The sequence below is a fragment of the Arvicola amphibius genome, chromosome 7 (assembly GCF_903992535.2).
Source record: "Arvicola amphibius chromosome 7, mArvAmp1.2, whole genome shotgun sequence".
Taxonomy (NCBI): Eukaryota; Metazoa; Chordata; class Mammalia; order Rodentia; family Cricetidae; genus Arvicola; species Arvicola amphibius.
Window position 1 is genome coordinate 50175810 of NC_052053.1, and position 25041 is coordinate 50200850.

Below are 25041 nucleotides of genomic sequence, written 5' to 3' on the forward strand. Positions count from 1 at the left end.
GGTCCTCTGGAAGAGCAGCCAGTGCTCTTAACCACTGAGCCACCTCTCCAGCCCCCAGCTCTATATATTTTGGAAACAGCATATGCTTCCTAAATCATTGTTTTATTTTTTTTTCTTCCTCTGTTTCCTTTTTAGCATTTACTTACTTGTTCGGGGAGTGGCATGCACACAGCATGTGGGGTTACAAAGATTGAACTCAGGTTGTTGGGCTTGGCAGCAAGCACCTACAACCATTTCACCAGCTTTCATCCGCCTGCCTCTGCCTCCCGAGTGCTGGGATTAAAGGTGTGCACCACCACCGCCCGGCTCACCATCTTTTATTTTAAAGATGGGGTCTCTCTATTTGGCCATGCTTGCCCTGGAACTAACTATGTAGACTAGTATAGCCTCAGACTCACAGAGATCTGCCTCTGCCTCTGATGTTGGAGTTACAGGCGTTACCATTGTGTCCAGCAGGTTTTCAATTGCTTATGCTTTCATTCATCTAAATACAATTCTTTAGTCTTCTAGGCTGTTCTACAAAGTTTCTAGTTATGGTGTATTACATACACATTCTGGCCATTTTGGATTTTAAGTTCAATTTCAAGATCTGGTAAGGTTTAGATTCTGGACCTTTATTGGATTCCTCTCAGAACCCTTAACAACCAGTTTTGGTGTATTTGAGAGATCTCTGCATCATTCTGGGAGGCAGAAATTTGAATATAGCCCCTTCAGAACCCTACTTAAAGCAAGTAAGAATGCAATTGTCTTCTGAATTCCCAAGGCTGGTGGTTTTTATCCTTCCCTGGACTGGACTAAGATGGACAATCCGGGTGGGAATCCCCTGTGCTTTCTTATGTGCAGTCTTTCAGAGGCAGTGGAGATCCTATGAGTGTGCCGAGGATGGGCCTACAGAGTGGAGAGGCTTGGGAAGCATCTCAGAGCTGCTGGCATCATCACCTTACCTGTGTCCTAGTCCACCTGGGCCACTCACTCCACGCTCTTCCTCCTCAACAGCCAGAAATCTCAAATGAAAAATGTAGAGTGTCCGTGTCCGTCTTCCCATATGGGTAGGAGTACATGAAGCCAAGTCTCTGTTTTAATCTTCTGGGAGGGTCAAAATCAACTTGAGTGCTGGCTGGGTGGTCTTCGTGAGCTGTCTGGGGTTTGGCTCAACTCCTGTCTGCATAGCTCTCCAGTGTTGTGGGTCCACTGACCAGCCCCGCCAGTATGACATCCAGCTTCCGTTTGTTCATTACCTTTCAAATAGATTTCTTTTAGGTTTTTCAAAACAGGGTTTCTCTGTGTAAGAGCCCAGGCTACTCACTCTGTAGACCGGGCTGGCCTCGAACTCACAAAGATCCGCCTGACCCTGTTTCTCAATTGCTGGAATTAAAGGTGTGCGCCACCACCGCCCTACTCAAATGGGTTCTTCTTCCCGGAGCCAAAATTGACTCCCATGGGCCAAAAGCAGGTCATATGGTGTGCCTGTGTGCTGCAGGGTCCTCTGTCAGAGAGTGAGGCCTTGAATGCTGAAGGCGTAGCTGCTGTGTCCATGCGGTGCTGCGACAGCTGCCTCTGCTTTGTTTGGAGGTCGCTGCCAGACACTCTGTCAGAGGAGAGAGCTTGACCCTTTGCCTTCTTCAGGACTGATGAAGCCCATGATGCCCCAGGAGTCCCTCAGTGGGACTGGCTGTCGCTCTGAAGATCAAAACTGTGTGCCCTCACTCCAAGAGAGAAAAGTGACCACCATCGACCCAGCTCCTGTGTGGAGCCCAGAGGGCTACATGGCACTGCAGAGCAAAGGCTACTCACTGGCCCACCCGAAGCCTGCCGACACTTTGGCCATGGACATGCACGTCAGGTGAGCTCCTCCCGCTGCTCTGCGGCTGAAGGAAGACTCTGCAGTCCCCATGGAGGGCCCTAGGAAGAGGCCCCATCCCTGGAGACACTGCCTGGGGTGGGTGGAGAGGAATGCAGTGTGCTTGAATGCTTGGTGTGAGTGGCTCTTTCTGATGGCCAGGCTGATGCTCAGGAAGAACCCTGTGGTCGTCGAACTGGGGGCACGGGGTAAAGGGGCAATAGGGTGGGCTCAGAGTGGGGTCTGGACTGGCTCCTCCGGTGTGAATGCAGGAGCTAGCCCTGCCACCCCCTAGGCCCAGGCTCACAGACTCCCAGGCTCCAGCTTGTTCATTGCTCCAGGGGATTGCCAGCTCCTCTCTGTCTTCAGGGTGGTCTACCTGAGCTGCCACTGCCATCTCCACGCTCACGGACTCCAGGGGCCACCAAGCAACGTGTCTTAAGCTAGAGCAAATGTTTGCTTGTGTTTTCCTTTCTTTTTTTAAAAAAAAAAACATTTTTTTTTTCTTTAAAACAAAACAAAAGCAAAACTAAGCCCTGTTCAGCATGGAAACCAGGAACCAAGCTCCAATCACATTGACTGATTTTTCTGGTTCCTTTTCAGGAGTGAAAGGTCTTACTCTGCCTCTCCCGGAAGGGCAGGGGCCATAAGCGCCCAGCGCGGTCTCTTTGAGGAGAGAGGGGACGAGTACTTGAGTGCTTTTGACAAGAAGGCCCAAGCAGACTTTGACAGCTGTATCTCTTCTCAAAGAATAGGCCAGGAGCTTTTATTTCCACCCCAGGAAAATGTTCAGGAGGTGGGTGCTCCAGGGGGGCGTACCCCAAACCTCAGGTGTTCCCCATTGGAGCCCGACTTTGTCCCAGCCGAGAAAAAGCCAGAGTATGGCAGTTGGGATGTTGGCCACCAGCCAAAGGCTGCAGACACAGCCAACAGTGTCGAGCTGGAGGTACCTCGGGAGGAGCCATCCTTCCGTGCTTCCTCTTGGGAGAAGGAAGGGAGCCCCAAGAAACAGCCAAGCCCAGAGCCCGAGTGGACACCCGAGCCCCGAAGCCAGCACCAGGAGCAGCCGGGCAGGACCCGGAGGTCGGGACCCATCAAGAAACCCGTCCTCAAGGCCCTGAAGGTAGAAGAAAAGGAGAAGGCACTGGAGAGGGTCAGGCAGGGCCTGGGAGAGGAGAGCTCCCAGCTGGCCGTAGACCAAGAGCCTGTGTGCAGGGCAGAAGAAGAGGACGAGGATGAGGAGAATAGCCCTGCCCTGGCCAATGTCTCCTCTTCTTCCCTGGAGGACAAGGCTGCTACCCGGGCTGGGTTTGCTCATGAGGCCAGCAAGCTGGATGAAGATGCAAAGGTTGATAAGACCTGGGAATGCAGGCCCTCGAAGGAGGCCAGCGACGTTCCCCCAACCAAGAGAAACAACTGGATCTTCATTGATGAGGAGCAGGCCTTTGGGGGCCGGGGACAGGCCCGCAGCCGTGGCCGTGGCTTCAGGGAGTTCACCTTCAGAGGCGGCCGGCCTGCGGGCAGCAACACAAGTAGTCTGTGTGGCACAGGTGTCCTTGGGTCTCGTAGCGTGTACAGTGGCGGCCAGCGCAGTAGCCGGGGCAGAGGCCTTCGTGACTTCCCCCTGCCAGAAGACTGCCCCAGAGCCAAGCCCAGGCGCCGCATCGCCAGTGAGACCCACAGCGAGGGCTCTGAGTATGAGGAGCTACCCAAGAGGCGGCGTCAGCGGGGCTTGGAGCCTGGCCATGACGGCATGCTCCTTGAAAGGGACGAGGGTCCCCTGAAGAAGGACTCTTGGCGCTCCAACAGGACTTACACAGAGGACCAGGGTGGCCTAGACACCCGCAGCCGGGGACCCCGTACCTGTGGGAGAGCCCTCCCACCTCGCCTAAGCAACTGCAGCTATGGCCGCCGAACCTTTGTCTCCAAAGAGCCTCCCCACTGGCAGAGCAGGAGCCCAGGCAGTTCCTGGCAGGAATATGGCCCCTGTGACCCATGTGGCCCACGGCGAACCACTGACAGAGATTACATCCCAGACTCCTACAGACACTCCGACACATTTGGCAGCAGGGTCTTCGAAGACAGCCGCATGGAGGACAAAAGGTCCTTTTTCCAAGATGACCACGGGGCAGATTCTGAAAATGCGGAGAACAGGCCCTTCCGTCGGAGGCGGCCACCACGCCAAGACAAGCCCCCTCGCTTCCGGCGCCTCCGTCAAGAGCGGGAGTCCCTGGGCCTGTGGGGACCCGAGGAAGAGTCCCACCTGCTGACAAGTCAGTGGTCAGGCCGGTCCAAACTCTGTCCTGGGGACAAGAGTGGTCCTGGAGGTCACAGATCCCCAGAGCTTTCCTACCAGAACTCTTCTGATCACGCCAACGAAGAGTGGGAGACTGCCTCTGAGAGCAGCGACTTCAGCGAGCGCAGGGAGCGGCGAGAAGGCCTTGCAACTGAGCCTGAAGCACAAGGGGATGGTGGCCTGTCAGGGGCCAGTTTGGGTGAGAAGAAGGAGCTGGCCAAGCGGAGCTTCTCCAGCCAGAGGCCCCTGGCTGACAGACAGAGCCGCAAGCTGGAGCCGGGAGGGTTTGGGGAGAAGCCTGTTAGGCCAGGTGGGGGTGAGACTTCCCCCCGCTGCGAGAGCCAGCAGAGTGGGACGCCTCTGAAAGTCAAAAGGTAACACACCAGCACCATCGCGGGTCCTTTGTCGTTGTCCTGTTTGCAGCAGCACCAAGTCCATGCATGCACGTCCTGCCAAGCCTGGCGGCCTTGGCCGCTGTGTGTGAGCGTCTCCATCATTTGCTCCTGCATTGCTTGTCCGCTTCTCCATGGTGTGTCATTGTTGATGTCGTTGTGGCTTGATCAACTAAACCTAAAGTGCCCCCATACCCTGTCCCCCACAGTCCAACCTCCAAATGTATTCTCAGCCCTACAGCGATGACTGTTGCCTGTGTGGTGTCTGGAGAGCCCTGCCCAGTCTACCTGCTTGTTCCTGCTTGGAGCTGGCCAGGAGACATCACTCGCCTTTGACCGTGTGGAGATAGCTCTTAGCCTTAGTGGTCCTGCTTCCCTCTTGCTGCCTTGGCAGGTCTGGAGCCACCAGGAGTAGCGGGGAGCAGGCTGCTTGCAGCCCATGAACCTGGTTCTCGAACTGGAAGCTTTTGGGTAGAATAGTAGTCTGTTAGGTATTGGCCCATTGCCCCAGGCTTGCTTGAAGATGAGCTTGCTGCCCAGTCAGTGCCTCAGATTGAGGTTCCAGGAATGCGCAGAGGTTTCACCCACCCTGTCCTCATGAATTTAGGGCTCACAGCTAGGGTGTACATACCCTGAAAAAGTTTACCCAAGAAAGTGTCTGTTGTTTCAAGTGACCACACTCCAGCCCCCACAAGGCATCATGAATGTGCTAAAGAGCCCTTCAGCGAAGAAAGCCTGTGCAGAAAGGCTGGTGGCCTTGTCCGCGGCACACTTACCCAGCCTCTTCTCCCCACTGCAGTCTCCTGCAGGCTGCCTGCAGTGGAGGGGCCGGGGCTGGAAAGCTGGGAGGGGATGCTGACAGCCGCCTTCCCCTGTTGAGGTGGAGCCCTGGCCCACAGAACTGAACCAGCACGTAGCATGTACTGTCGGCAGGCCTTCTTGACCCTTGAAGGCTCAGCAGGAGGAACTGGAGCTAGATAGCTGCTGTGTCTGTGTGTGGGACTTGTGCATTGGGGTTTTTTCTCATCTCTCTTTCCTCACCTTTGAGTGATGGTGAACTCATGAGCTTCCCCTTCCTTTGCAGGTCTCCAGAAGAGGTTTTGCCTGGAGGCCTTGGTTGCAGCGGTGGCAGCCACTCATCTTATGCCTTGGAGCGGACTACTCATGCCAGCTCCGACAGTCCTGAAGCCACCAGTAAGAAAGCAGAGAAGGAGGCCGCCTTAGCTGCCCAGAGGGCTGGTGAGAGCAGGAAGAGGCCCGGAAGCAGTTTGACCTGGGCTTTGGAAGTGAGGGAAAGTGCAGAACAGCTGGGACCCTGTCTTAGGACACGCCTAGCCTTGCTGAACCCAGATCTGTGTGACTTCCCAGATTTAAAGGGGGTGCCCGAGGCTCCCGCTCTGTGGCATGTTCAAGGCCACATGGCTGGCAATAAACAGAACTGGGTCTATGAGTCCGTGTCTTTAAAGACTGTTTTCTCCATCATGGTGCCTGAGCACCTCTGGGTTGTGCTTGCCATGTCTCCAGGCAGTTGGGCAAGAGAAGGGTGGAGCACCCTGCCCAGGCTTCCATAGGCACCAGTGAGGTTGCTCTTTGGTAAGTGGACTTGTGAGCTAGGCGTGTGCTGGGTTCCAGGTGCCTGGAGCATGACTCACCTGTTCTTTCTTGTGACTTGTGGTTCAGATGCCATCATTGACAGCCCTGGGGAGGAGAGTGAAGTGGGCTCCATGGTGGGCGAAGGCTTCATTGAAGTCCTGACCAAGAAGCAGCGCCGCCTGCTGGAAGAGGAGAGAAGAAAGAAGGAACAGGCTGCTCAGGTGAGAGCCGCTGGCCAGAGGACAGCCTGGGTGGAAGAGGAAGGGAGAGAGTTGGGCACGCATTACCTCCCACCCTGCTACTGCTGTCCTCAGACAGACAGCAGGAGATGGGGTCACAAAGAGGCTGACCTGTCGGGGTCTAACAACCAAAGTGTGACCTCGGGTCTCAGCACCCCTTTTCTTCAATGTCTCAGTCTGGCTTGGTGACTCCTGTTCCTGTAAGTGTCAGGGGCCCAGAACCCTGTGCCAAAATGCTTGAGACTCGGTACTTCTTCCTGTGAGCCTGCACCTGGGCCTGTCTGAGGTTTTGAAGACAAGCGTCAGGCATCTCAAGCTAGTCCAAGTGGTGTTGTGAGCCAAGACACTTTTCCCAGGAGAATGAGTCATCTCTCATGTCTTAGGCTAGACTGCATTAGCCTCTTCTTTTCCCTAGGTCCCTGTCAAAGGTCGAGGCCTTTCTTCACGTATTCCTCCTCGGTTTGCCAAAAAGCAGAATAGCCTGTGTCTGGAGCAAGGCGATGTGGCCGTGCCTGGCAGCAGCCTGGGCACTGAGATCTGGGAGAGCGGCAGTCAAGGTGAGGTGGGTGCCCGGCTCAGAAAAGGCGGGGCTCGTTTCCAAGAGTCACGCCTTTGAGCCTGGAGCATGAGTGGCCCCGGCAGAGCTGGTGTTGAGCCTCACCTGGATTGAGGCGCTGAGGCAGCTGCTGCAGAATTCATGGGTGGTTGACATCCCTAGTTCCAGTACGGTAGTAGACTAGGAGAGCCAGTAGCAAGCCTTAACTAGAGGAAGGATGGCAGGTGGCAAGGAGGGGTTAGGGACTAAAAGTAAGTGTGCTTTCCTTGAAGTAGTTTTCTTTGTTTATTGTCCCACTCAAAGCTGTGCTTCTGAACTTTCCATTTAAAATGCAAAGCCATTCCAGATGAAGTTGTTCTTGAAGTCCTCCTTCGAGTGGGGCCTGCTGTGAACTGGAAGATTGCAGTTGACTGGAAGGTTTTCTGTGGCTTGCAGAGGGGCTAGGAGAGCCCACTCTAGAACAGTAGCTGACTCCAGGCTGGGACAAATGCCGCATGGCTGACTTAAGTTCCTGCAAGTCTGGTATTTCATAGTTTCACTCATCCTCATATTCCTGGTGAAAACTTTGTATATAGTATTTAGCAAAACAATACCACATGGTGTTCTACCTGATCAAAGACAGAATAATGGGTAGAGGTGTGGCTGAGTCCTTACTTAGCATGGCACCAGTGGATCGCCAGTGTGCATATGCAGTAAGTTCCTAAAACCACCAGCAGCCGGATGGGCATGGCAGTATACAGCAGACCGAAGAGCAGTCATCTTATGAGAAGTCAAGGGCTCTGCAATGCTGTTGTCCAGACCAGGCTCCTGTGTGTGTGGCTTCGGAAGGCATAGACATTTTCTAGGCTCTGGTTCTGGCTTTGGTTGCATGGGAAAGGTCTGTGGGCTTACTGAATTGAGATGTGTCTGCTTGGACCTTTCAGAGACTTAGAGAAGCTGCTGACTCTCAGCTTTGCTTCAGGGTGGTGTCTGCATAGGTCCAGTGGAGAGGTGAAGGGAGGAAGAACCAGGGAGTGCATGGGTGTGGGGCACACACCTTTAGTCTCACTCAGGAGGCAGAGACAGGCAGGTCTGCAAGTTCCAGCCAGACCTATAGAGAAGACCCTGTCTAAAACACAGCTTTCCTTCTCCATGGAGGCGCCCCCCTCCACACTCCGCAAAAAAAAACTAAACAAAAACGGTATAAAGTGGGTTAGATTTTGAGCAGGCTTGGGTTTTTCACTTGTGTGTTTGTTTCCATGTGAAGGTTGTTGAGAGAAACTCTCGGCAGTGCCTGGATCAGGTTCAGTCACAAAGGGAATGCAGAGCACCTGGGTCGTGGGTCCGTAGCTTGTTGTTTCAGTGGGTGTCCACACCAGTGGAAGGGAACTCATAAGCCTGTGTCTTCCAGACTGCCTGTCTCTCTGGTGCCCTGACTCTGTCTCCTCTCCTTGGCAGCCCTCCCTGTGCAGGGCGCAGCCAGCGACTCATGGAGGAAAGCTGTTACTGCCTTCAGCAGCACTGAGCCTGGCGCCTCAGAGGTGAGTGCCACCACCATCCACACGCCCTGCTGCTACAGGGTTCCCTGCTGTGGTCCCTAGCTTGTCATCCTCGCTGGCCTTGGTCTCTGATTTCTGTGTGGTGCCTGTGTGAGCAGAGACATCTGGATTGAAAGCCACCTTGAGCTGGTCTTAGCTGGCACCTGTATGCTTAGAGTGAAATTCCTTTGGGAGTCTTGTCTCAGCCCATGCAGTGTCTGGTGGTCACGAGCTTGAGTGGCATTGATGCTTTCATTAAACTGGGCATGTGCCATGGGCCAGCCACTGTCACCAGGTTGGGACTGGAGTGGTGGGTGTTGGTGGTAGGGGAGGAGTGCCAGTGCTGCCCGCACACAGGCTTGCCTCCCGGGTGCTTGCGCTTTGCCTTTGGGGACAGGGCTCTAACCCAGTTTGTGCTTTGCACAGCAGGCTTTTAAGAGCAGCCAGGGAGATAGTGGAGTTGACTTGAGTGCTGAGTCTCGGGAATCCTCTGCGACCTCCTCACAGCGCAGTTCTCCATATGGTACACTCAAGCCAGAGGAGATGAGCGGACCTGGCCTGACAGAATCCAAGGCTGACAGCCACAAGGACCAAGCTCAGAAGCAGTCTGAGCACAAGGTAACCTGAAAGTCCCCTACATGGGGTCAGGGCCTGGGCGGAAGGGGCCTCTCTTTGTCTTGTCTTCCTTGATGCCAAGGGCACCTGGAAGCCTGTGTGTCTCAGCCTTTCTGCTTTCTCGCCCAGGACACAGAGCAGGGGTCTGGACAGAGCAAGGAGCACAGACCAGGACCCATCGGCAATGAGCGCTCCCTGAAAAACAGAAAGGGCTCGGAGGGGGCCGAGCGGCTGCAAGGGGCCGTCGTCCCGCCTGTTAACGGGGTGGAGGTTCATGTGGACTCCGTGCTGCCTGTGCCACCCATTGAGTTTGGAGTCAGCCCCAAAGTGAGCTTCACTCTCAGTCTGCTTGGTCTTTTGTGCTTAGGTGGACAAATAGGATTGTCTCCTGGAGGAAAAAAAGATAGAAGCTGAGCATTCTTTTGGGAAGAGTGTTGGTACAGAGTCAGGGATAGGCAGGTATTATGGGATTTCTTTGTGGATGACCAGGGTAGGCAGAGACAAGTCAGGTGACGTCCTTTCTTGTGTGTGGTCACCCCTCTTGTAACTCTGGTGAGTGTTGCATAGTGGACAGCCTCATTGGTGTGGGCCCAGTTTTGAAAGGTGAGCTGGGCGGGGCTTAGACAATGTGTACCCTTCTCTTTTAGGACTCTGATTTCAGCCTGCCACCTGGTTCTGCTTCTGGTCCTGTAGGGAATCCAGTTGCCAAGCTTCAGGATGTCTTGGCTAGTAATGTAAGTCAGCCCGTCCTCCTCCAGCTCTGCCCACACCCATACTGGCCGCTCCGTGGTGGGACTGTTGCTAGGTTTGGGGACCTTTGGGTAGAGCTGGTATCAGTCCTCTTAGAGTCTGGGCTATTTGGCTTCCTTAGCTCCAGTCTCCATGTTGGGCCAGCTGTGGTGCAGACTGCTCTCCATAGGGAGAGAGCCTAGGCAAGCGCTCTAACACTGAGCCACACGCGCCCGTCCTCAGACTGGTAACCATGGTTAAGCACTGGTGCTCAGGAGAGGGAGCTTCAACCTGTGAGCTACTTGGGAAAATGGTCAGCTTCTGCATTCGTTGATCTGTCCTCTGTAGATCTGCTGGATGAGGGAGGACACCCAGGCAACATTCCCAAGAGGGTTGGAGAACATTGCCAGGCATTGAATGAAAAGTTAGGGTTCAATGTGTTTGAAAGACTGTTAGCCAGGTCTCCTGACTTAGGGAATCCTGAGTGAATTGTTAGAGTTGGCTAATAAGCCCAGCAATCTACGGTTGGTCCAGTGACTGCACACTGTGTTGTGTTAGGAGGGCCCAGAGTAACAGTCACCACTTTTGCTCTCTGGACCTGGCCATCTCCCAAGCCAGGCATTAGGTTTCTGCCAAACCAGGTACTTGGTAGCGAGGGTGGGTGGGTGGGTGTGGGTGTGGAGGTGACACTGAACTACACAGCCTGCTCTAGGTAGTCTGGTCATGGTGGTGTTCAGATGAGCAGCTACCCCGTATTCCTGAGCACTGCCTGTGCCCGTGACTTCCTTGCTTCCCTCTCCAGGCAGGACTGACGCAGAGTATCCCCATCCTTCGTCGGGATCACCACATCCAGAGAGCCATCGGCCTGTCCCCCATGTCTTTCCCCACGGCAGACCTCACATTGAAGGTAAAGTCAGGCCTGAACTGGTCTAGGGTCCTCACCAGTGCCTCAGCTTGTGACGAGGTACAGAGGGAACCCTTCTGCGCACCTGGCTTAGATTGCTACTGTCCCCTTTGTCCCCAGTAGTAATTTGCATCCCTCCCCTCCTCTTGCTTCCAAAGATGGAGTCTGCACGCAAGGCTTGGGAAAACTCCCCCAGTTTGCCGGAGCAGAGCTCTCCAGGAGGTGCAGGCTCGGGCATCCAGCCTCCTTCCTCTGTGGGCGCCTCCAACGGAGTCAGCTACAGCTCCTTTGGTGGAGTGTCCATGCCACCCATGCCTGTGGCTTCTGTAGCGCCTTCTGCTTCGATGCCAGGTATCAAATCCCCTGAGCCAGGCTCGGGAGCCTTCTCCATTCGCTATGGAGAGAAGCTGGATTGTCAGCTCTGCTCTCACAGAGTGACGCTTGATTGTAGTCAGGGTTACAGCTTCCCACGTGCTCTGCTGTGGGAGGAAGGATTGCTTTACCACAGGGAGGGAGTGGCCAGAGAGGAGTGAGCAGAGACACGGCTTTGAGTCAGACTCTGGTTAATGTCACCTCTCCTATAAAGCAGGCTGGTGACCCTGTGCCACGGGGTGACTGCACCCATGACTCAAGGACTTAAACTCGGGTCCCCCATTGCTGGTAGCTATTTTGCTTCTTTTACTGTCATTATGCTTGTTACTGGGGATTTTGAGGGCCCAGCTGCCAAGGTCTCAGTGATGCAGTTCCAATAGATCCTTCTGACCCTCCACTGTGGACTCAAAGCAGGGAGATGAAGAGGACAGAGACTGAGAGACCCAAGCAGCTCTCTTCCATAGTAAATAGCCCTCCCAAAAGCCTGGCCCTGCTGGTGAGTGGCTAAGTGGTTAGGAACTCTGCTCCTGCACTGCCTGGGTTGCTTGAGGTGTGTGTTACAGCAGAGAATCACACAGCCTCTGCTCACACGTGTCCTCAGCCCCACTGAGTCCCCTGGGGAATGTGGCCATGTGCAGTGGGGAGACTTGATCCTTTTCTTCCTTGTCTGCCTTCTGTTTCCTCCAGGCAACCACCTCCCACCTCTTTACCTGGACGGCCACGTGTTTGCAAGTCAGCCCCGGCTGGTTCCTCAAACAATACCTCAGCAGCAGAGTTACCAGCAGGTGAGGGTGGGAAGCCAAGTGGCCAGAGGTCAGAGACAATGTGCCTTTGGTCTCTCTGCATTTCTTTGCTGGTGATCTTGCCCTCTGCCCCATGTGATCCCCAGCACTGGCAGACCACAGCACCCAGAAGGTGTTGTAGAAAGAATCTCTGAGAGAGAAAGAGGCATGGAGTAAACACCCCAGATACTGTTACTTGCTTCTCTTAGCTTGGGTCAGCTACAGTAGGGGCACATTGGCTATAGGGGTCCTGAAAAGTCTGGGTCTCGGCACAGATGCATTAGAAAGAAGGAGTTTTAGGAAACAGGCAGGGTGTTGACTTTGCACAAGATTGACATTCCGTCTGTGCTGAAGGCCAGTCTGTTTTGGAACCTCCTCCAAAGACTGATACTGGCCTCCTATACACCACGGCAGCATTCCTTCCTACTGCGAGTCTTGATCCATAGGATGGGGGCCGTCCACAGCTCTCAAGACATGTTGTGATTAGTTTCCAAGATTTTGATCCAACTAATGAATCTTAGTGCTCCCTTTTATTCTTTAAAGAGTTGTTTTCAGTTTATGATATGGGTGTTTTGCTTGCACGTTTGTCTGTGCACTATGTGCATATACTGCCAACAGAGGCCAGAAGGCGGCATCAGATCCTCCAAACTGTATTTACAGACAGTTGTTAGCAGTCATGTGGCTGCTGAAAACTGAACCCAGGTCTTCAGCAAGAACAAGTGCTTTTAACCACTGAGCCATTTTTCTAGCCCCTATGATTTTTGAATCTTTTATCTCTAGTCCCAGGCTAACGTATAACTCAATATTTAGCCCTAGCTGACCTGGAGCTTAGAGAGGTTTTCTAGCGTGAGACACCACACCCACCTTGGACGTGTCCGCCCCATTGACGTATATGGCTGGCTGGATTCATTTCTACCGTGCACTGTCCAGTGTTAGGGCTCCACCATGCCTTGCCTTGCTGCTGGTCTTTGGCTGTGGGAAGCCAGATCAGATGTGTTGGGACTCACCCTTGCTGACAGGCAGGAGCAGGTGGAGGTGGGGAGGTGTGTTGGGCTCAGTGCAGTCATAACCTCGTTCCTCTTTGCAGGCTGCTACTGCCCAGCAGATCCCACTCTCCCTCCACACATCTCTGCAGGCCCAGGCGCAGCTTGGGCTGAGGGGTGGGCTCCCTGTCTCCCAGTCCCAGGAGATCTTCAGCTCACTGCAGCCTTTCAGGTGAGAGAGACTCCGTGCTTCCCTGCTGTGCTTGCCTGTGCTCCTTTGCCAGGTAATGTTCTTCCTGTGCCCATCCCTCCTACCCAGTGCCAACTCCTACCCCACACCCCACTCCCACTCAGTATGCACAATCGCCTCAGCTTTGGGCATCATTGCATCTTCCTGGGCCTGCCACAGCTTGGTTGTGTCCATGGTCCCCAGGTCAGCAGTGTTGGGCTCATCCAGGCCCTCTGAATAGTGTCCTGGGGAAGTCGGATCTGTACGCAAGCCCTCGGTCACTGTGCTCACCAGTGCTGACGACAGCTGGCCTCCATCTGGCTTTTGCAGGTCTCAGGTGTACATGCATCCCAGCCTGTCACCGCCCAGCACGATGATCCTCTCTGGGGGCACGGCCTTGAAACCCCCCTACTCTGCGTTTCCTGGCATACAACCCTTGGAAATGGTGAAGCCACAGTCCGGCTCACCCTACCAGCCCATGAGTGGAAACCAGGCACTGGTCTATGAGGGCCAGCTCGGCCAGGCTACCGGCTTGGGTACCTCCCAGATGTTGGATTCCCAGCTTCCACAGGTCAGTTTGGTTTCTCTGAAGCCCCTGCCTTCCTCAACTCTCTAAGCTGCCCCGTGATGTCATGTATCTCACTGCTGCAGAGGCTCTTCTCCTTGTCCCCACACCACTGTGTTCTGCTGACCTAACTTTCCTCAGAGCTCTGTTGGAGAGACAGTCCCCAGATAGAGGCTGTGAGAACGGAAGTGGGGCAGGTGACTTTGTTCCTCCCTTCTTGTAGTCTCCGCCTGAGCCTGAGCCGTAGATGGCAGGCATGCCCTCTCCGCATGTTGGAGCTTCCTGCTGACCAATCTGTCATTGGGCCCTTCCTTCTTGTGGGCTCCTGGTTGACCCTCTTAACTCCATTTTGATGCCCTTGACTATGCCCACAGTGTTGGTCATACATAGTCACTAGCTCTACCTTTCTGACTAATAGCTCCCAGTGATCCAACTCCAAGTAATTCAACCCCACACTACTGGAACAAGCTCTCCTCTCAACCCTGTGGCATGGCTTGTTTTCTCCCCAGGGTGTAGACCCTCAGAGCCATGCACTCCCTCTGTCTGCCATCAACCCTACATCCGAACAGCCACTTCTTGCTGCTTCTCCCATGCTGCCCCCTCCCCACTGCCTTGCTTCCCATCACCAGAGAAACAGGCGGTGATGGTCCTTAGAGGCCCGTGGTCACACCTCCCTGCCTGTGTGCTTCTGGCCCACAGCAGCATCCTATTCCTAGGAAGCCCCCCTCATCCTGCAGGCCACCCTGGCTAGTACCCTTCTCTTTCCTATCAGTGCTGCCTCTAATTGAGCGTCCTCTTTGGACTGCACCCCAGCCACCCATTATAGCATCCCCCAGTCGCCCCCACTCGTCAAGTTATCTTCTTCACACTGTTATCCCTAGCTCACCTTTCTCCTCACACCCTCTTCTCTCCGTCATCTGCCCCTGCTGCTGTCTGATTGTGGATGTCACCTTCATTCCTGTCTTTGCTTTCCTTTCTGGTCATCATGGAAGCACTGCCCATTCCCAGATTCATTTCTACAACCCTGTGTCGTGTCTTCTACCGGCAGCTCCAGCATGCTCATCAGTCTCCATTATCCCCCATCCTACTCCTGTCATTGCCTCTGCTGGTCCTTCAGGTGCTCCTGCTACCTCTGCCTGTAGGAAAGACTCGGTGTTTGTGTCACATGCGTCCTCACTACCCGTGCCATGCTGTCTCTACAGGGACTTAACTCTTTGCCCCTTTTGCCTGTGGTCCCCAGTAGACTGCAGTGAGTATAGCAGCCCAGGCATCTCTCTTGCTTGACTTATCTGTCCCTGCTGGACTCTGCTCTGAGGCCCTGGTGCCACCACAAGTCTCGGTGATGCAGTTCCAATAGATCCTTCTGACCCTCCACTGTGGACTCAAAGCAGGGAGATGAAGAGGACAGAGACTGAGAGACCCAAATGGCCCAGCCCTGCCCCAGTGCTTAACCCACCCCACTCCTCCCCCTCCCCCAATCTTTTCTATGATCGCTTGGGCCCTGTGGGAGCTGCTCTTCTGCTGTCTTGGCATACTCCAGAAGGGTATCTGAGGCTCCAGTTTGGTCTTGTTTTCTACCACTGTTGGTGCAGAAGAGTGAGCCTTACATCTTTGGGCCACACAAGGACATAAGGAGAGACTTCTTGAGCCGCTTCCCTTGGGGGAGCTCTCTGCTGTCCTCCCCTGCAAGCCTGCACTCTGAGTGCCATCTGACCATGTGACGTGATACATGTGTCACGTATTCCGTTGTTGTCACTGCTCAAGCTGCAGGTTAACCCTGTGGCTTCCCCAACATCCTTTGTCTGTTTGGTGAAAGCGCCAAGGACACACAGCCCCCTACAGGTTCCCTGACACCCCCCCCCCAGGAGTGCTGCGCACACTCCCACCTGCATGCTTTAGCTTTCTCCCCGGGATCCTTCTGCCCTTTGACTGTCCTGTGACCCAACAGCTCACTATGCCACTGCCTCGGTATGGCTCCGGGCAGCAGCCACTGATCCTGCCACAGTCGATTCAGCTGCCTCCAGGACAGAGTCTCTCTGTTGGGGCCCCCCGAAGGATTCCTCCACCTGGCTCCCAACCACCGGTCCTCAATACCAGCAGAGAGGTAAAGGTGGTTCCAGAATGGGGGCTCTGTTCAAATGAGACTTCTAGAGTAGAGCTGATTACAGAGAGTTCAGGCTCCCAACCTCATGTGGCTTTCTCACATTGCAAGGTCTGCAGAGTCCCAGATGCCAGAGGCTCCTTGCGTGTGTGTATATATAAACTAGTCAGGAAGACAGGTTCTGGCATGTGAACAGTGTGCAGCCACTGCTCAGCCAATGGGGAGGAGCCACTTGGAGCCACCACAGATGCAGGACCCAGACTCTTGAATAAACACAGGAGTCTGCAGTTCTTATCAGGTCGCTGGAGCTCTGATGTGGCTGGTATCTCGGTGATGGCCCACAGAGAAAGAAACAACGGCAGTAGGAGACAGCCATCCCTTGAGCCTGGTTGGGGTTGTGACCACTGTGGGATAGGCTGTCTCTGGGCTGCTGAGTGACCGTGTTGCTTCTTGACTACTCTAGTCCGCTCAGATGGAGCTGAAAGGCTTCCACTTTGCCGACAGTAAACAGAATGTTCCTTCCGGAGGCTCCGCACCATCCCCGCAAGCCTACAGGTAAAGATGAACCCTGGGGGTGGAGCCCACTGCTAGGTCTTCGATAAGTCGCTCCCTTGTGTCTGAGGAGAATGACAGCAGCACTGCAGCATGGCCCCTTCGCATACCCTGGCATCACTGCGGCATGTAGCGTGCTGTGCTTTAGTTAACTGTGGCAGAGGGAGTCCTAGGGAAGCCGGGTTTGATCTGCAGAGTAAGATGTTCAGAGGAGTGAGAGGGGTGTCAGCCTCAGCCCCAAGGTTTCTTATCCAAGCTTACCCTCTGACCCCTCTAAAAGAACATTCTAGTGCTGGGTGTGGGTGGTCTTTCTTCCCATAACACAGACTGGTGCCCACTGTTTTCCTTAGTAACCACCCATGTTCTCCTTGGCCTGATTCAGAGGTATCTGGGTTGTGTGGGTGCTCCTGGTCCCCATGCTGGGTTAGGGACATAGCTCTAGCCCTGGGCCTGATGGTGTGTGCAGCCTGGTGCCTTGTGTTTACACACAGAACGGGACAGACACACCTGCAGTTCAACACAGTCTGCAGGCAGAGTCCTGCCTGCACCATGACTGTTTGACCTGACACTCGGCTGGGTGGGACCTTACTCCCGTTGTGTCACCTCCACAAAAGGGGGGTCGATGGACACCCCCATTCCTCTTATTCTGTGTTCTTGCTGTTGCGGCTTCTTTTTGTTTGTGCATGAGCGCATTTAGTTTTGCTGCCATTACCTGGCAGCAGGTCCATTTAGCAGAGCTGTGTGGAGGACAGCCCAGCACAGTGTGCGTGGAGGGAGGGGGAAGGAAGCTTCAGAAAGGAGCGCACACTGTAGTTCTGCCTGCCCAGTGTGATTGCAGTACCCTGGGTATAGTAGGGAAGCAGCTTCGTCCTCAGAAGAAACTGTTGGCTCTCTATATGCAGATTGGAAATATTTGGGAGGGGATGGGACCAAAAATGGTTTTTTGTTCTCATTGCTAAGCAATATAGTGTACGTACTGTCTACATAGTGTTGGTACGCAGTCTAGAGAGGAGTTTTCAAGTATATAGGAGGAACTGCGTGTTGTGGGTCAGTGTAGAGCATATGCTTACTCGAACTCATGAGACCTATTACCAAACGAGAGCTTATTGGAGAACATGGCTAGGTCACATGTAAATACCATGTTAACTGTCTGTGGGATTTGAGTCTTCATAGTGGGGTATCTCTGAGGTCCTAAGAACTATCTCTTCAGAGGTAGAGGGGCTGTTGGGTGTCATGTCACAGACATCATGGTGACCAGAGAGATTGCTGGGACTTGTATAGTTTCCCAAGGTTTTGAGAAACGGGGCAACTGAGGTCTACATGCCTTGCAAAAAAGGGAGTCCTTGGTCAGAAATTGCAGGGGTACGCTGTCCACAGGTGGCTTTTAACAGGGTGGTGGTACCCAGCACCACACAGCTGCACACTCCAGACACTCACTGACATCTGCCTATACTCTTTCTGACACAGGACCTTGCCCCTTCAAACACCTACGGGGTTCAGGGACTAAAAGCAGTTGTGGATTCCTCCCCTTCCCTGGCGGAAAGCCGATGAGAAACTCGTAGAGAAACTTGTAGTTCCTTGGTGCTGGTTAGAAGCCTTATCTGGGCACTGCACTACACTAGTCCAGATGCTCCACAGCCTGAGGACGGCCACAGCAGGGGCTGCATTTCCTCTCCTGGGTGTGTCTCTTGGAAGTGCCAGGGACACTTGTGACCACCCTTCTCCCCGTCCTGTGTTCTCAACTGTCTCAGGTCTCTGTTTCCTGTCTGCTAGGGCCTCTGACCAGAGGGCCCTCCCTGGCTCGATCTGCCTCTGTGTGCTGCTAGGCTTTGACTCCATCTCTGTGGTGACACGTGTGTATTCTCAACCCTGCCTTTGGTTTTTTCAGGCCTAGCTCTGCTAGCCCCAGTGGGAAGCCCTCTGGATCAGCAGTTAACATGGGCTCTGTGCAGGGACACTACGTTCAACAGGTAGAAGATGGCTTTCCAGACCCTGCAGCCCTGGACACTTAGGCCTGTCTCCCAGTGCCATAGGAGAGGGGACTGTCCATCTGATGGATGCTTTTTAATAAAAATAGGGAAATCTGCCCTAGTGCTTAGAGCTGGGCCACCTGAGTCCCTTCTGGCGAAATCATTTCTCTTGATGGGTATCTGAATCATTCCTTGTCCGGCGGAGAAGGGAAGATACTGGTTCCCACGAGAGGTGATGGCAGAAGGAGTACTATCCCCAGCCATTTGGGGCTGTCATGGCGCTCTGGGAGACCTGTTTAGGCCTGGGTTAGCTCAGAGGCTGGGGTGTGTGTGCGTGCTAGCTTTAGTGAGTGGTGTAGCATGTCTCTGTCTGCCTGGGTGGGATCATAGTTGGGGTGCAGCTTCCCCCACTATGGGGATCCCTCAGTGTCTTTTCATGTAGGCCCTTTTCTCTTCCTTCTCTAAAGCTGGGCTGGGGCTTGAAAATTTGTCACTGGCAGGTGGAGGTGTGAGAGTGATGGCTCTCTTTTCACCCCTCTTTCCCAGGGTTCCTTGGTGGGACACACCTACTACGGAATGGTTTCTGAACCTTTCACCCAGAGCTCAGGGGTAGAGCACCTCCCTAGCACATGTGAGGCCCTGGATTCCGTCCATGGCACTGACAAAAAGACAGAAAACCACCCAACAAAGTTTCCTCCCAGAATTTAGACCAAATGAGGAGCAGACCTGCAGTGGTCACTCCACCGTGCAGAGCAGCGGACAGATGGAACCCTGCTTGGGGGTCTTGATCAAATTGGGACCTGGGGAAAAGAAATGTAGTTATTCAGAGGCATTTGGGATGGGTCTGAACCATGGGCCAAGATCTGGGAAATCCAAGTTGGCCCTATCCCTCTACAGGGAATGGGCCTGAGGGGTAGGTTGGTCTGCTGAAGGGGCTGTTCGCTTACCAGCGGGGCATGGGGTACACTGATTCAGAAAGGTTCTTCCCATCAGCCTTGGGACCAGAAATGCTTCACCCAGGATATGCTACTGCTGAATTCTCTGTAGAGACCCCGGAGTCTTCCTGCCTCTGAATCATGTACTCAGTGCCTGTTTTGGGGGCTGGGGGAGGTGTCGCTGGGCAGTTCTGGCTACACGCCAGACTCCTCCCTTGGCTTTTGAGGGTAGCATTTGGTCAGGAGCAGGGAGGGAGGGGTCTCTACACATCTTGCCCTGCAGTTACTTTGATTTTCCTGTCCATCTGTCCAAAGGCAAAGCGAGTGGATGAAAAATCCAGCCTGGGAACCGTGAAGCTGCAGGAGGCCTCCTCAGCCACCTCCCAGATGAAGCGAACCGGAGCAATCAAGCCTCGGGCGGTCAAGGTGGAGGAGAGCAAAGCCTGAAGGGTCCTGGCATCTTTGCCTCACCCTAACAGGGTGGGTGGTGCACCACCACCAGCCTGGACAGAGCTCTCTTCCGCTCCCGAAAGCTCCTGAAAGTTCCATCGTCAGCCAGCCCGCATCGTGGATATATGGCCTCGACGTGCTTGCTTTGGTACAAAAGAGCAGACTCCCTCCTTCCCACCCCTCTGCCCAGTGACTGTGGAGTGAGTCTCCTGCGCAGTGCAGACCCGCCCGCCCGCCCCGTTCCCCAGGCACAGTGGTTTGGCAGCAGGGTCATTTTAATTTTAGCTGGAGGCTTTTTGTTTTAAAAAGCAGCTACGGTTTTTACAAAGGGGAAAGAAGAACAAAATGCTAGCTACGTCTGTATAGCTGAACTTTTATATGTTTCTTGCTGTCCTCTCTCTGCTCTGCTGTCCCCAGTGGTCTCCTTTTATCTCTGTCCTGTTTGACATGTCCCAATGCTACCTTAAGAGGTAATTCTTAAGCGTGTCCACACACATATATGCACGTACACACACAGTTGGCTAACGTTTGGAGTTAGTAAGGATGTAACTAGTCTATCTGGTGGCCCCTTACTGCCTTCGGTGCCATAAGGTTGGTATCTGAGTTCAGTTCCGGCCTCTGGCTTGGAGTTGATGTTTCAGCATAAGAATTATCATCTTTCTGGGCCCTTCTGAAGTCAGTGGACACACTGAGTGTTGGGGACCAGAGAGGAATTGTGGAGTTACAGTCAACATTGGCAGAGGTGACCAAACCACAGACCCCACCAGGGGACTGTGCATTTGAGGCTCTATGCCTTAGCCATCTGAGTGGCCGTGTTCCTCCCTTCCTTTCCTCTTCCTGCTGTGTCCCTCTGGATCCCTGTCCGTCATCCCTCACAGCTTATCACCAAAATCAGTAGGACAGAGATGGACACCTGTTAGAGTTTGCAGCAGAAAAAGCTATGGGACATTCCTCATGGCCTTCATTCGGAGGAACAGAGCAGGGTAGGTAGGATGCCAAGAAACCTATCCTCAGACAACTTGGCAAGGTGAAGGCACAGTGGCCTGCAGAGAAGCCAGTGAAGCCTCCCTAAAAGGATGGTTTCTTAGTACTGCCCCATGCAGAAGGTTCTGTGTGAGCGCCTGTGTGCTGGGCTTCTTGCTCTCACTGAGAACAAGGAAATCATCCCGTCCCTCAAAGAAAAGTGAAGGGGGATTTCAAGCTGCTCAGATACTCTTTGGGATTCCCAATTAATCACCCACCTGGGGGGTGCTGGAGACCACCTGCCTCAGAACTCACAGTGGTAGCAGGGCTGGGACAAGCCTGTGTCGCCATGGCTGTGAGAACAGAGAAGCATCTTGGGTGCTCCTGCAGGGGCTGCATGCTGCCTTGCCAGCTGCTGGGAAGAAGCACAGTCAGCACCACTCTTCCCCCCCCCCCCCCCAAAAGCAGGTAGTGCTCCACTGTCCCTAGGGTTACCTGACAGGGCAGGCCTGTGAAAAGCATCTGTAGCTCTCAGCTCCTTTCCCTTCTCGCCTCTGCCCTCCAACCTTTAGTCACGTCTTTGTCCCGGCTCTTCCTAAAAAGCACTGCCCACTTAGAGTCCCTGGCACAGATCTGCCTTTGTCCCTCACCCGCTGTCCCCTCACCCTGGAAGTATCTGGTTACTGTCCCAGTGATTGAGCCCTCTGCCCCACTGCCAAATCTCAGTAAAAGCCACACACAGTCACCTTTACCTGTCCTTAGAAATGCGGCCAGACCCACCTCCCCTAATGCTGGTGGGCATTATGTGTCAAAAGAAACAAACACTTTCTCCTTCAGAATTTCACAGTCCAGGACGCTGTTACAGACTCAGAATGTGCCCTTTTGGGAGCCTGCTGTCAGAATGGCGGCGCTTCCTGTTTGAGAAGGGAACTTAGGAGGCTGCCTGTTTCCAGTCATTTCTCTCATTCTGTCTCCCTCCTGCCTCCCACCCCAAATAAAAACAAGAAACACTAGAATTTATTTATATGTATTGATGTTGTAGGTCTAGATGGAACAGAAAAAAGTAAAGTCCCACTGCTCTGTTTATCTGATGTCTGCTTGCTCTGCGCAGGGAGGCAGGAGATTGCATGTGAAGTTGTGCTCGCGCCTCTGACCTCAGCTACAGGCTCCTCCCCGCTGAGATGCACATCTGCAGCAAGACTCTGGGGACGGGGCGGGCTTCAGGCCTCCAAACATCCCTGCCTTTCGTATGATCTGGTCAAGCCAAGATCTTAGTGCAAAGACGTTTTAAGGTGCAAAATCTCTTCATGTGGATTTTAGCACCAAGCTCAAGGTTTAATAGGACTTGGGGTCTTATTTTGGTTTCAAACCCCCCTCTTCAGATCATAGATAAAACATAGGAGTTCTGTCTAGGTGCCATGGCCTTTGGTGGGAGCAGGCAAAACCCAGCACACCTGTCTTTTCTACTGCTGAGATATGTGGAGGTAGGGCAGAATTATTTACTCCTGCCTACTGGAGTTGCCTCCTAATTGCTGGTAGCTTTGTTGGGCCACTGATGGTACAATCCATGGCTTGGCAACCATGTTGGTCCTGATGGTGTGTTCAGTTGAAGATGGCTTCTTAACAGTTGCTTTCCTTGTCTTATTCCCAAGTTTACCATTTTCAAATTCAGAGTTCACAGAACACTTCTGGGTCTAGATTCCTTAGGGGGCAAACAAAGGATGGCTGCATTACACATTCTGAAAAGCTGGTTCATTTCTAGAGCCATGGTTGCTCCCCTGCTGCTAGAGCTACCGGGACATCTCAGTGTCGACATTACTCTCCTGTCCTCTGGAAGTGTGATGGCGTCATGAATGTTGGACCTCAGAGTTCAGGACACAAGAGTGCCTGCTGAGGCCATGAGGCAACTCTGGCTAAAGCCTACTTCCCCACCCCCTCCCGACATACATTGGGTCCCCCCTCTGGCAGGTATTAAGGTCTATTTGCCCTCATTTCCAGCAATGCTAGCCTGGGTTTAGAGGGCCTGTTTAGGAATCGTTCACAACCAAGGGCACAAAAGTGTGTCTTTTGTTGTATTCTTTGATGAGTGGGAAATGGAGACTTCCAGAAAGTCAGCTTTCTTTGTGCGTTGCCTCAGACAAGTTATCTGGAACAGAGGGGCCCTGTGTTGGGGATGAGCGTGTCATCGGCTGTGTTCTCCACTAGGCCCACCAGCTCTGACTGGTGACTTTCCAGGCACGTGACACCTGCAGCTTCCACCTGCTTCAGACCTGCATCATCCCCAGGCCCCTTCCTGGCACACAATCCTGGAGCAGCAGTCCCGTGAAGGCTCTGTGCAAGGCTCCTCAGTTGTTGAAACGGGTCCTGTGCCCTCAGCTTTCAACCTCATACCCTTTGTAGAAAAAGTTTTGGGGGTTTTTGTTCTTTTTGAGGGTCTTTTTTCTTTATTTTGGCCTTTCCTCTGTCTTCACTAAGACCAGATATTTGAAAGGGCAGACGATGTTAAAGGTGTACCGTGCAGCTTGTTTAGACGTGATTTGGGGAACCTCTTACCTTGGATGGGAAATGGAATGGTGAATTCACCTTCCCTTCCCTCCGGTTCAGTCCCTGTTGTTTCTCCTTTCAAATATGTGATTGTACTAGCTCTTTCCGTATGAAAGAACTCTCCTTATTTAAATAAAAAAGTATAAAAAAATAAAGCCAACCATGCTTTCTCAGACTGTGTCCATTTTATTTCTCAGTCATTGGGAAGGTGGAAGAGTTCTACTGTTTCCGTAGCTTACAAACTAGGAGTGGCTGAAGTAAATGCCTTAGCTGAGTGCTGCACTGTGGTAGGGTTCCAGGGAGACAGCCAGGCAGGGGTCTCCAGAGAAACAGCTTTTCATTACACTAACAGTCTCTGTGGGACTCTTCTATGGCCTTTTATATGTGACTTTTGCTTCTTTGTCTCCCATAATTGTACTTGTTGTTGCTGGGGGGTTTTTGGGGGTGGGGGGACGGGACACGATTTCTCTGTACTTTTGGAGCCTGTCCTGGAACTCAAGCTATTGACCAGGCTGGCCTCAAACTCAGAAGTCCGCCTGCCTCTGCCTCCCGAGTGCTGGGATTAAAGGCATGCACCACCACTGCCCCACATGTCCTGTTTTTGTTTGTTTTAAAGCTTTCAGATGAGAATCTAAAGATGTCGCCAGTGTAGATGGAAAGTTGGGTAAAACGGCCAGCCAAAGAAACACACTCTGGTCCTCAAATCAGCCAGTGAAAGAAGACACCCTGAAACCAGTGCCAAAAGAACACACTTTGGCCCTAGAATCAGAGCCAGTGGAGAAAAAAAAGTTTGGCCTTGAACACAGAACCAAATCTGCCCCCTATCAACTAAGCAGAAAACCAACCAATCCCTGAGCAGAGATCTAGCCAATCTGAGATCAAGGGACTGAAACCTGACCAATTCTCACCCTGAAAAATCTCCCTGGAAAAACTGCCCCTAAGAAGCCCTAGAAGCCCTGCACTTGTTCACTTTGCTGCTCTGCTTTTTCCATGCTGGGAGAGGCAGCCACTCTCCTGGATTCCTCCCTCCCAAGAAGTCTCTTTTTTTTTTTTTTTTGGTTTTTCGAGACAGGGTTTCTCTGTGGCTTTGGAGCCTGCCCTGGAACTAGCTCTTGTAGACCAGGCTGGTCTCGAACTCACAGAGATCCGCCTGCCTCTGCCTCCCGAGTGCTGGGATTAAAGGCGTGCGCCACCACCGCCCGGCCCAAGAAGTCTCTTGAATGAGGTTTGGGTGAGACCTTCAGACAGAATGAGCAGAGCAGGGCTTTAACGCTTTAGCTGGGGAAACCTTCCCTTAGCAGAGTGGAGTTGTCAAACTCCTGGAATCAAAACAGTCAAACTGCAACCGCTTCACTGGGGAGGCCCTCTCCTGGAGCAGAGCTGTCGCTAGGGAAACCTTTCCCTAGAGCAAGACTGTAAGCTGCTACACTGTTTGCTGTGACCTGTGCAATTGCCTGACTGTCAGAACATGTGTCCAACAGCCAGGATCCCTTTCCATCTGAGCCACAATGCTTACAATGTTCATGTATGTAAGTGTGCAGGGTGCCCTCAAAGGCCTATGCTACATGAGTCCTTGCTGTAGTGCTTACACAGGTGGCTTGGGGGATGTAGCAGACATCCTTCCTTTGGGATCTCTGGTAAGGCTGACTAACGAAGGAATTGCAGATCACTGTCTATCCAAGGACATTACCTAGCCTACTTGGCAGCTTCATTTTTCTTTTCCGTAGGTCTAGGAGACTTCCCTACCAGAGCATGGGGGCACCATTAAGGTGCATCTTGAAAATGGGCAGCACCAAGAAGCCCTGTGCTCCCTGTGGGCCAACCGTGTGCACTCTGTGTCCCTGTCTGACTGTCTGGACTTCGGCAGGAACTGGAGTTATGCACTGCACATCTGTGAAAGATTAGGTCTGGGAA

General features: G+C 53.2%; 1 protein-coding gene and 2 non-coding genes across 13 annotated transcripts in view; all 3 read left to right on the forward strand.

The window, feature by feature from the left end:
* The window catches only part of Prrc2b (proline rich coiled-coil 2B), an 80314-nt gene extending 57014 nt beyond the window's left edge, over positions 1–23300 (forward strand). For 3 of the 11 annotated variants that reach the window (XM_038336160.1, XM_038336163.1, XM_038336161.1), the window contains exons 15-32: positions 1627–1843; positions 2444–4510; positions 5613–5767; positions 6209–6342; positions 6776–6917; positions 8354–8436; positions 8860–9051; positions 9178–9375; positions 9696–9782; positions 10580–10684; positions 10840–11032; positions 11741–11838; positions 12923–13050; positions 13378–13618; positions 15561–15716; positions 16177–16268; positions 18154–18235; positions 19486–23300. In XM_038336160.1, the coding sequence (XP_038192088.1) occupies positions 1627–1843; positions 2444–4510; positions 5613–5767; positions 6209–6342; positions 6776–6917; positions 8354–8436; positions 8860–9051; positions 9178–9375; positions 9696–9782; positions 10580–10684; positions 10840–11032; positions 11741–11838; positions 12923–13050; positions 13378–13618; positions 15561–15716; positions 16177–16268; positions 18154–18235; positions 19486–19617 (4502 nt within the window). In that variant the 3' untranslated portion in view covers positions 19618–23300. The remainder of the gene's footprint in view (positions 1–1626; positions 1844–2443; positions 4511–5612; positions 5768–6208; positions 6343–6775; positions 6918–8353; positions 8437–8859; positions 9052–9177; positions 9376–9695; positions 9783–10579; positions 10685–10839; positions 11033–11740; positions 11839–12922; positions 13051–13377; positions 13619–15560; positions 15717–16176; positions 16269–18153; positions 18236–19485) is intronic. The other 8 variants (XM_038336162.1, XM_038336164.1, XM_038336165.1 and 5 more) reach the window with 8 other exon arrangements.
* Positions 11411–11495, forward strand: LOC119820084. The gene has a single exon (XR_005286356.1). It is a non-coding gene; the product is annotated as a small nucleolar RNA SNORD62 (small nucleolar RNA).
* Positions 14947–15031, forward strand: LOC119820085. The gene has a single exon (XR_005286357.1). It is a non-coding gene; the product is annotated as a small nucleolar RNA SNORD62 (small nucleolar RNA).
* Positions 23301–25041: the final 1741 nt, after the last annotated feature.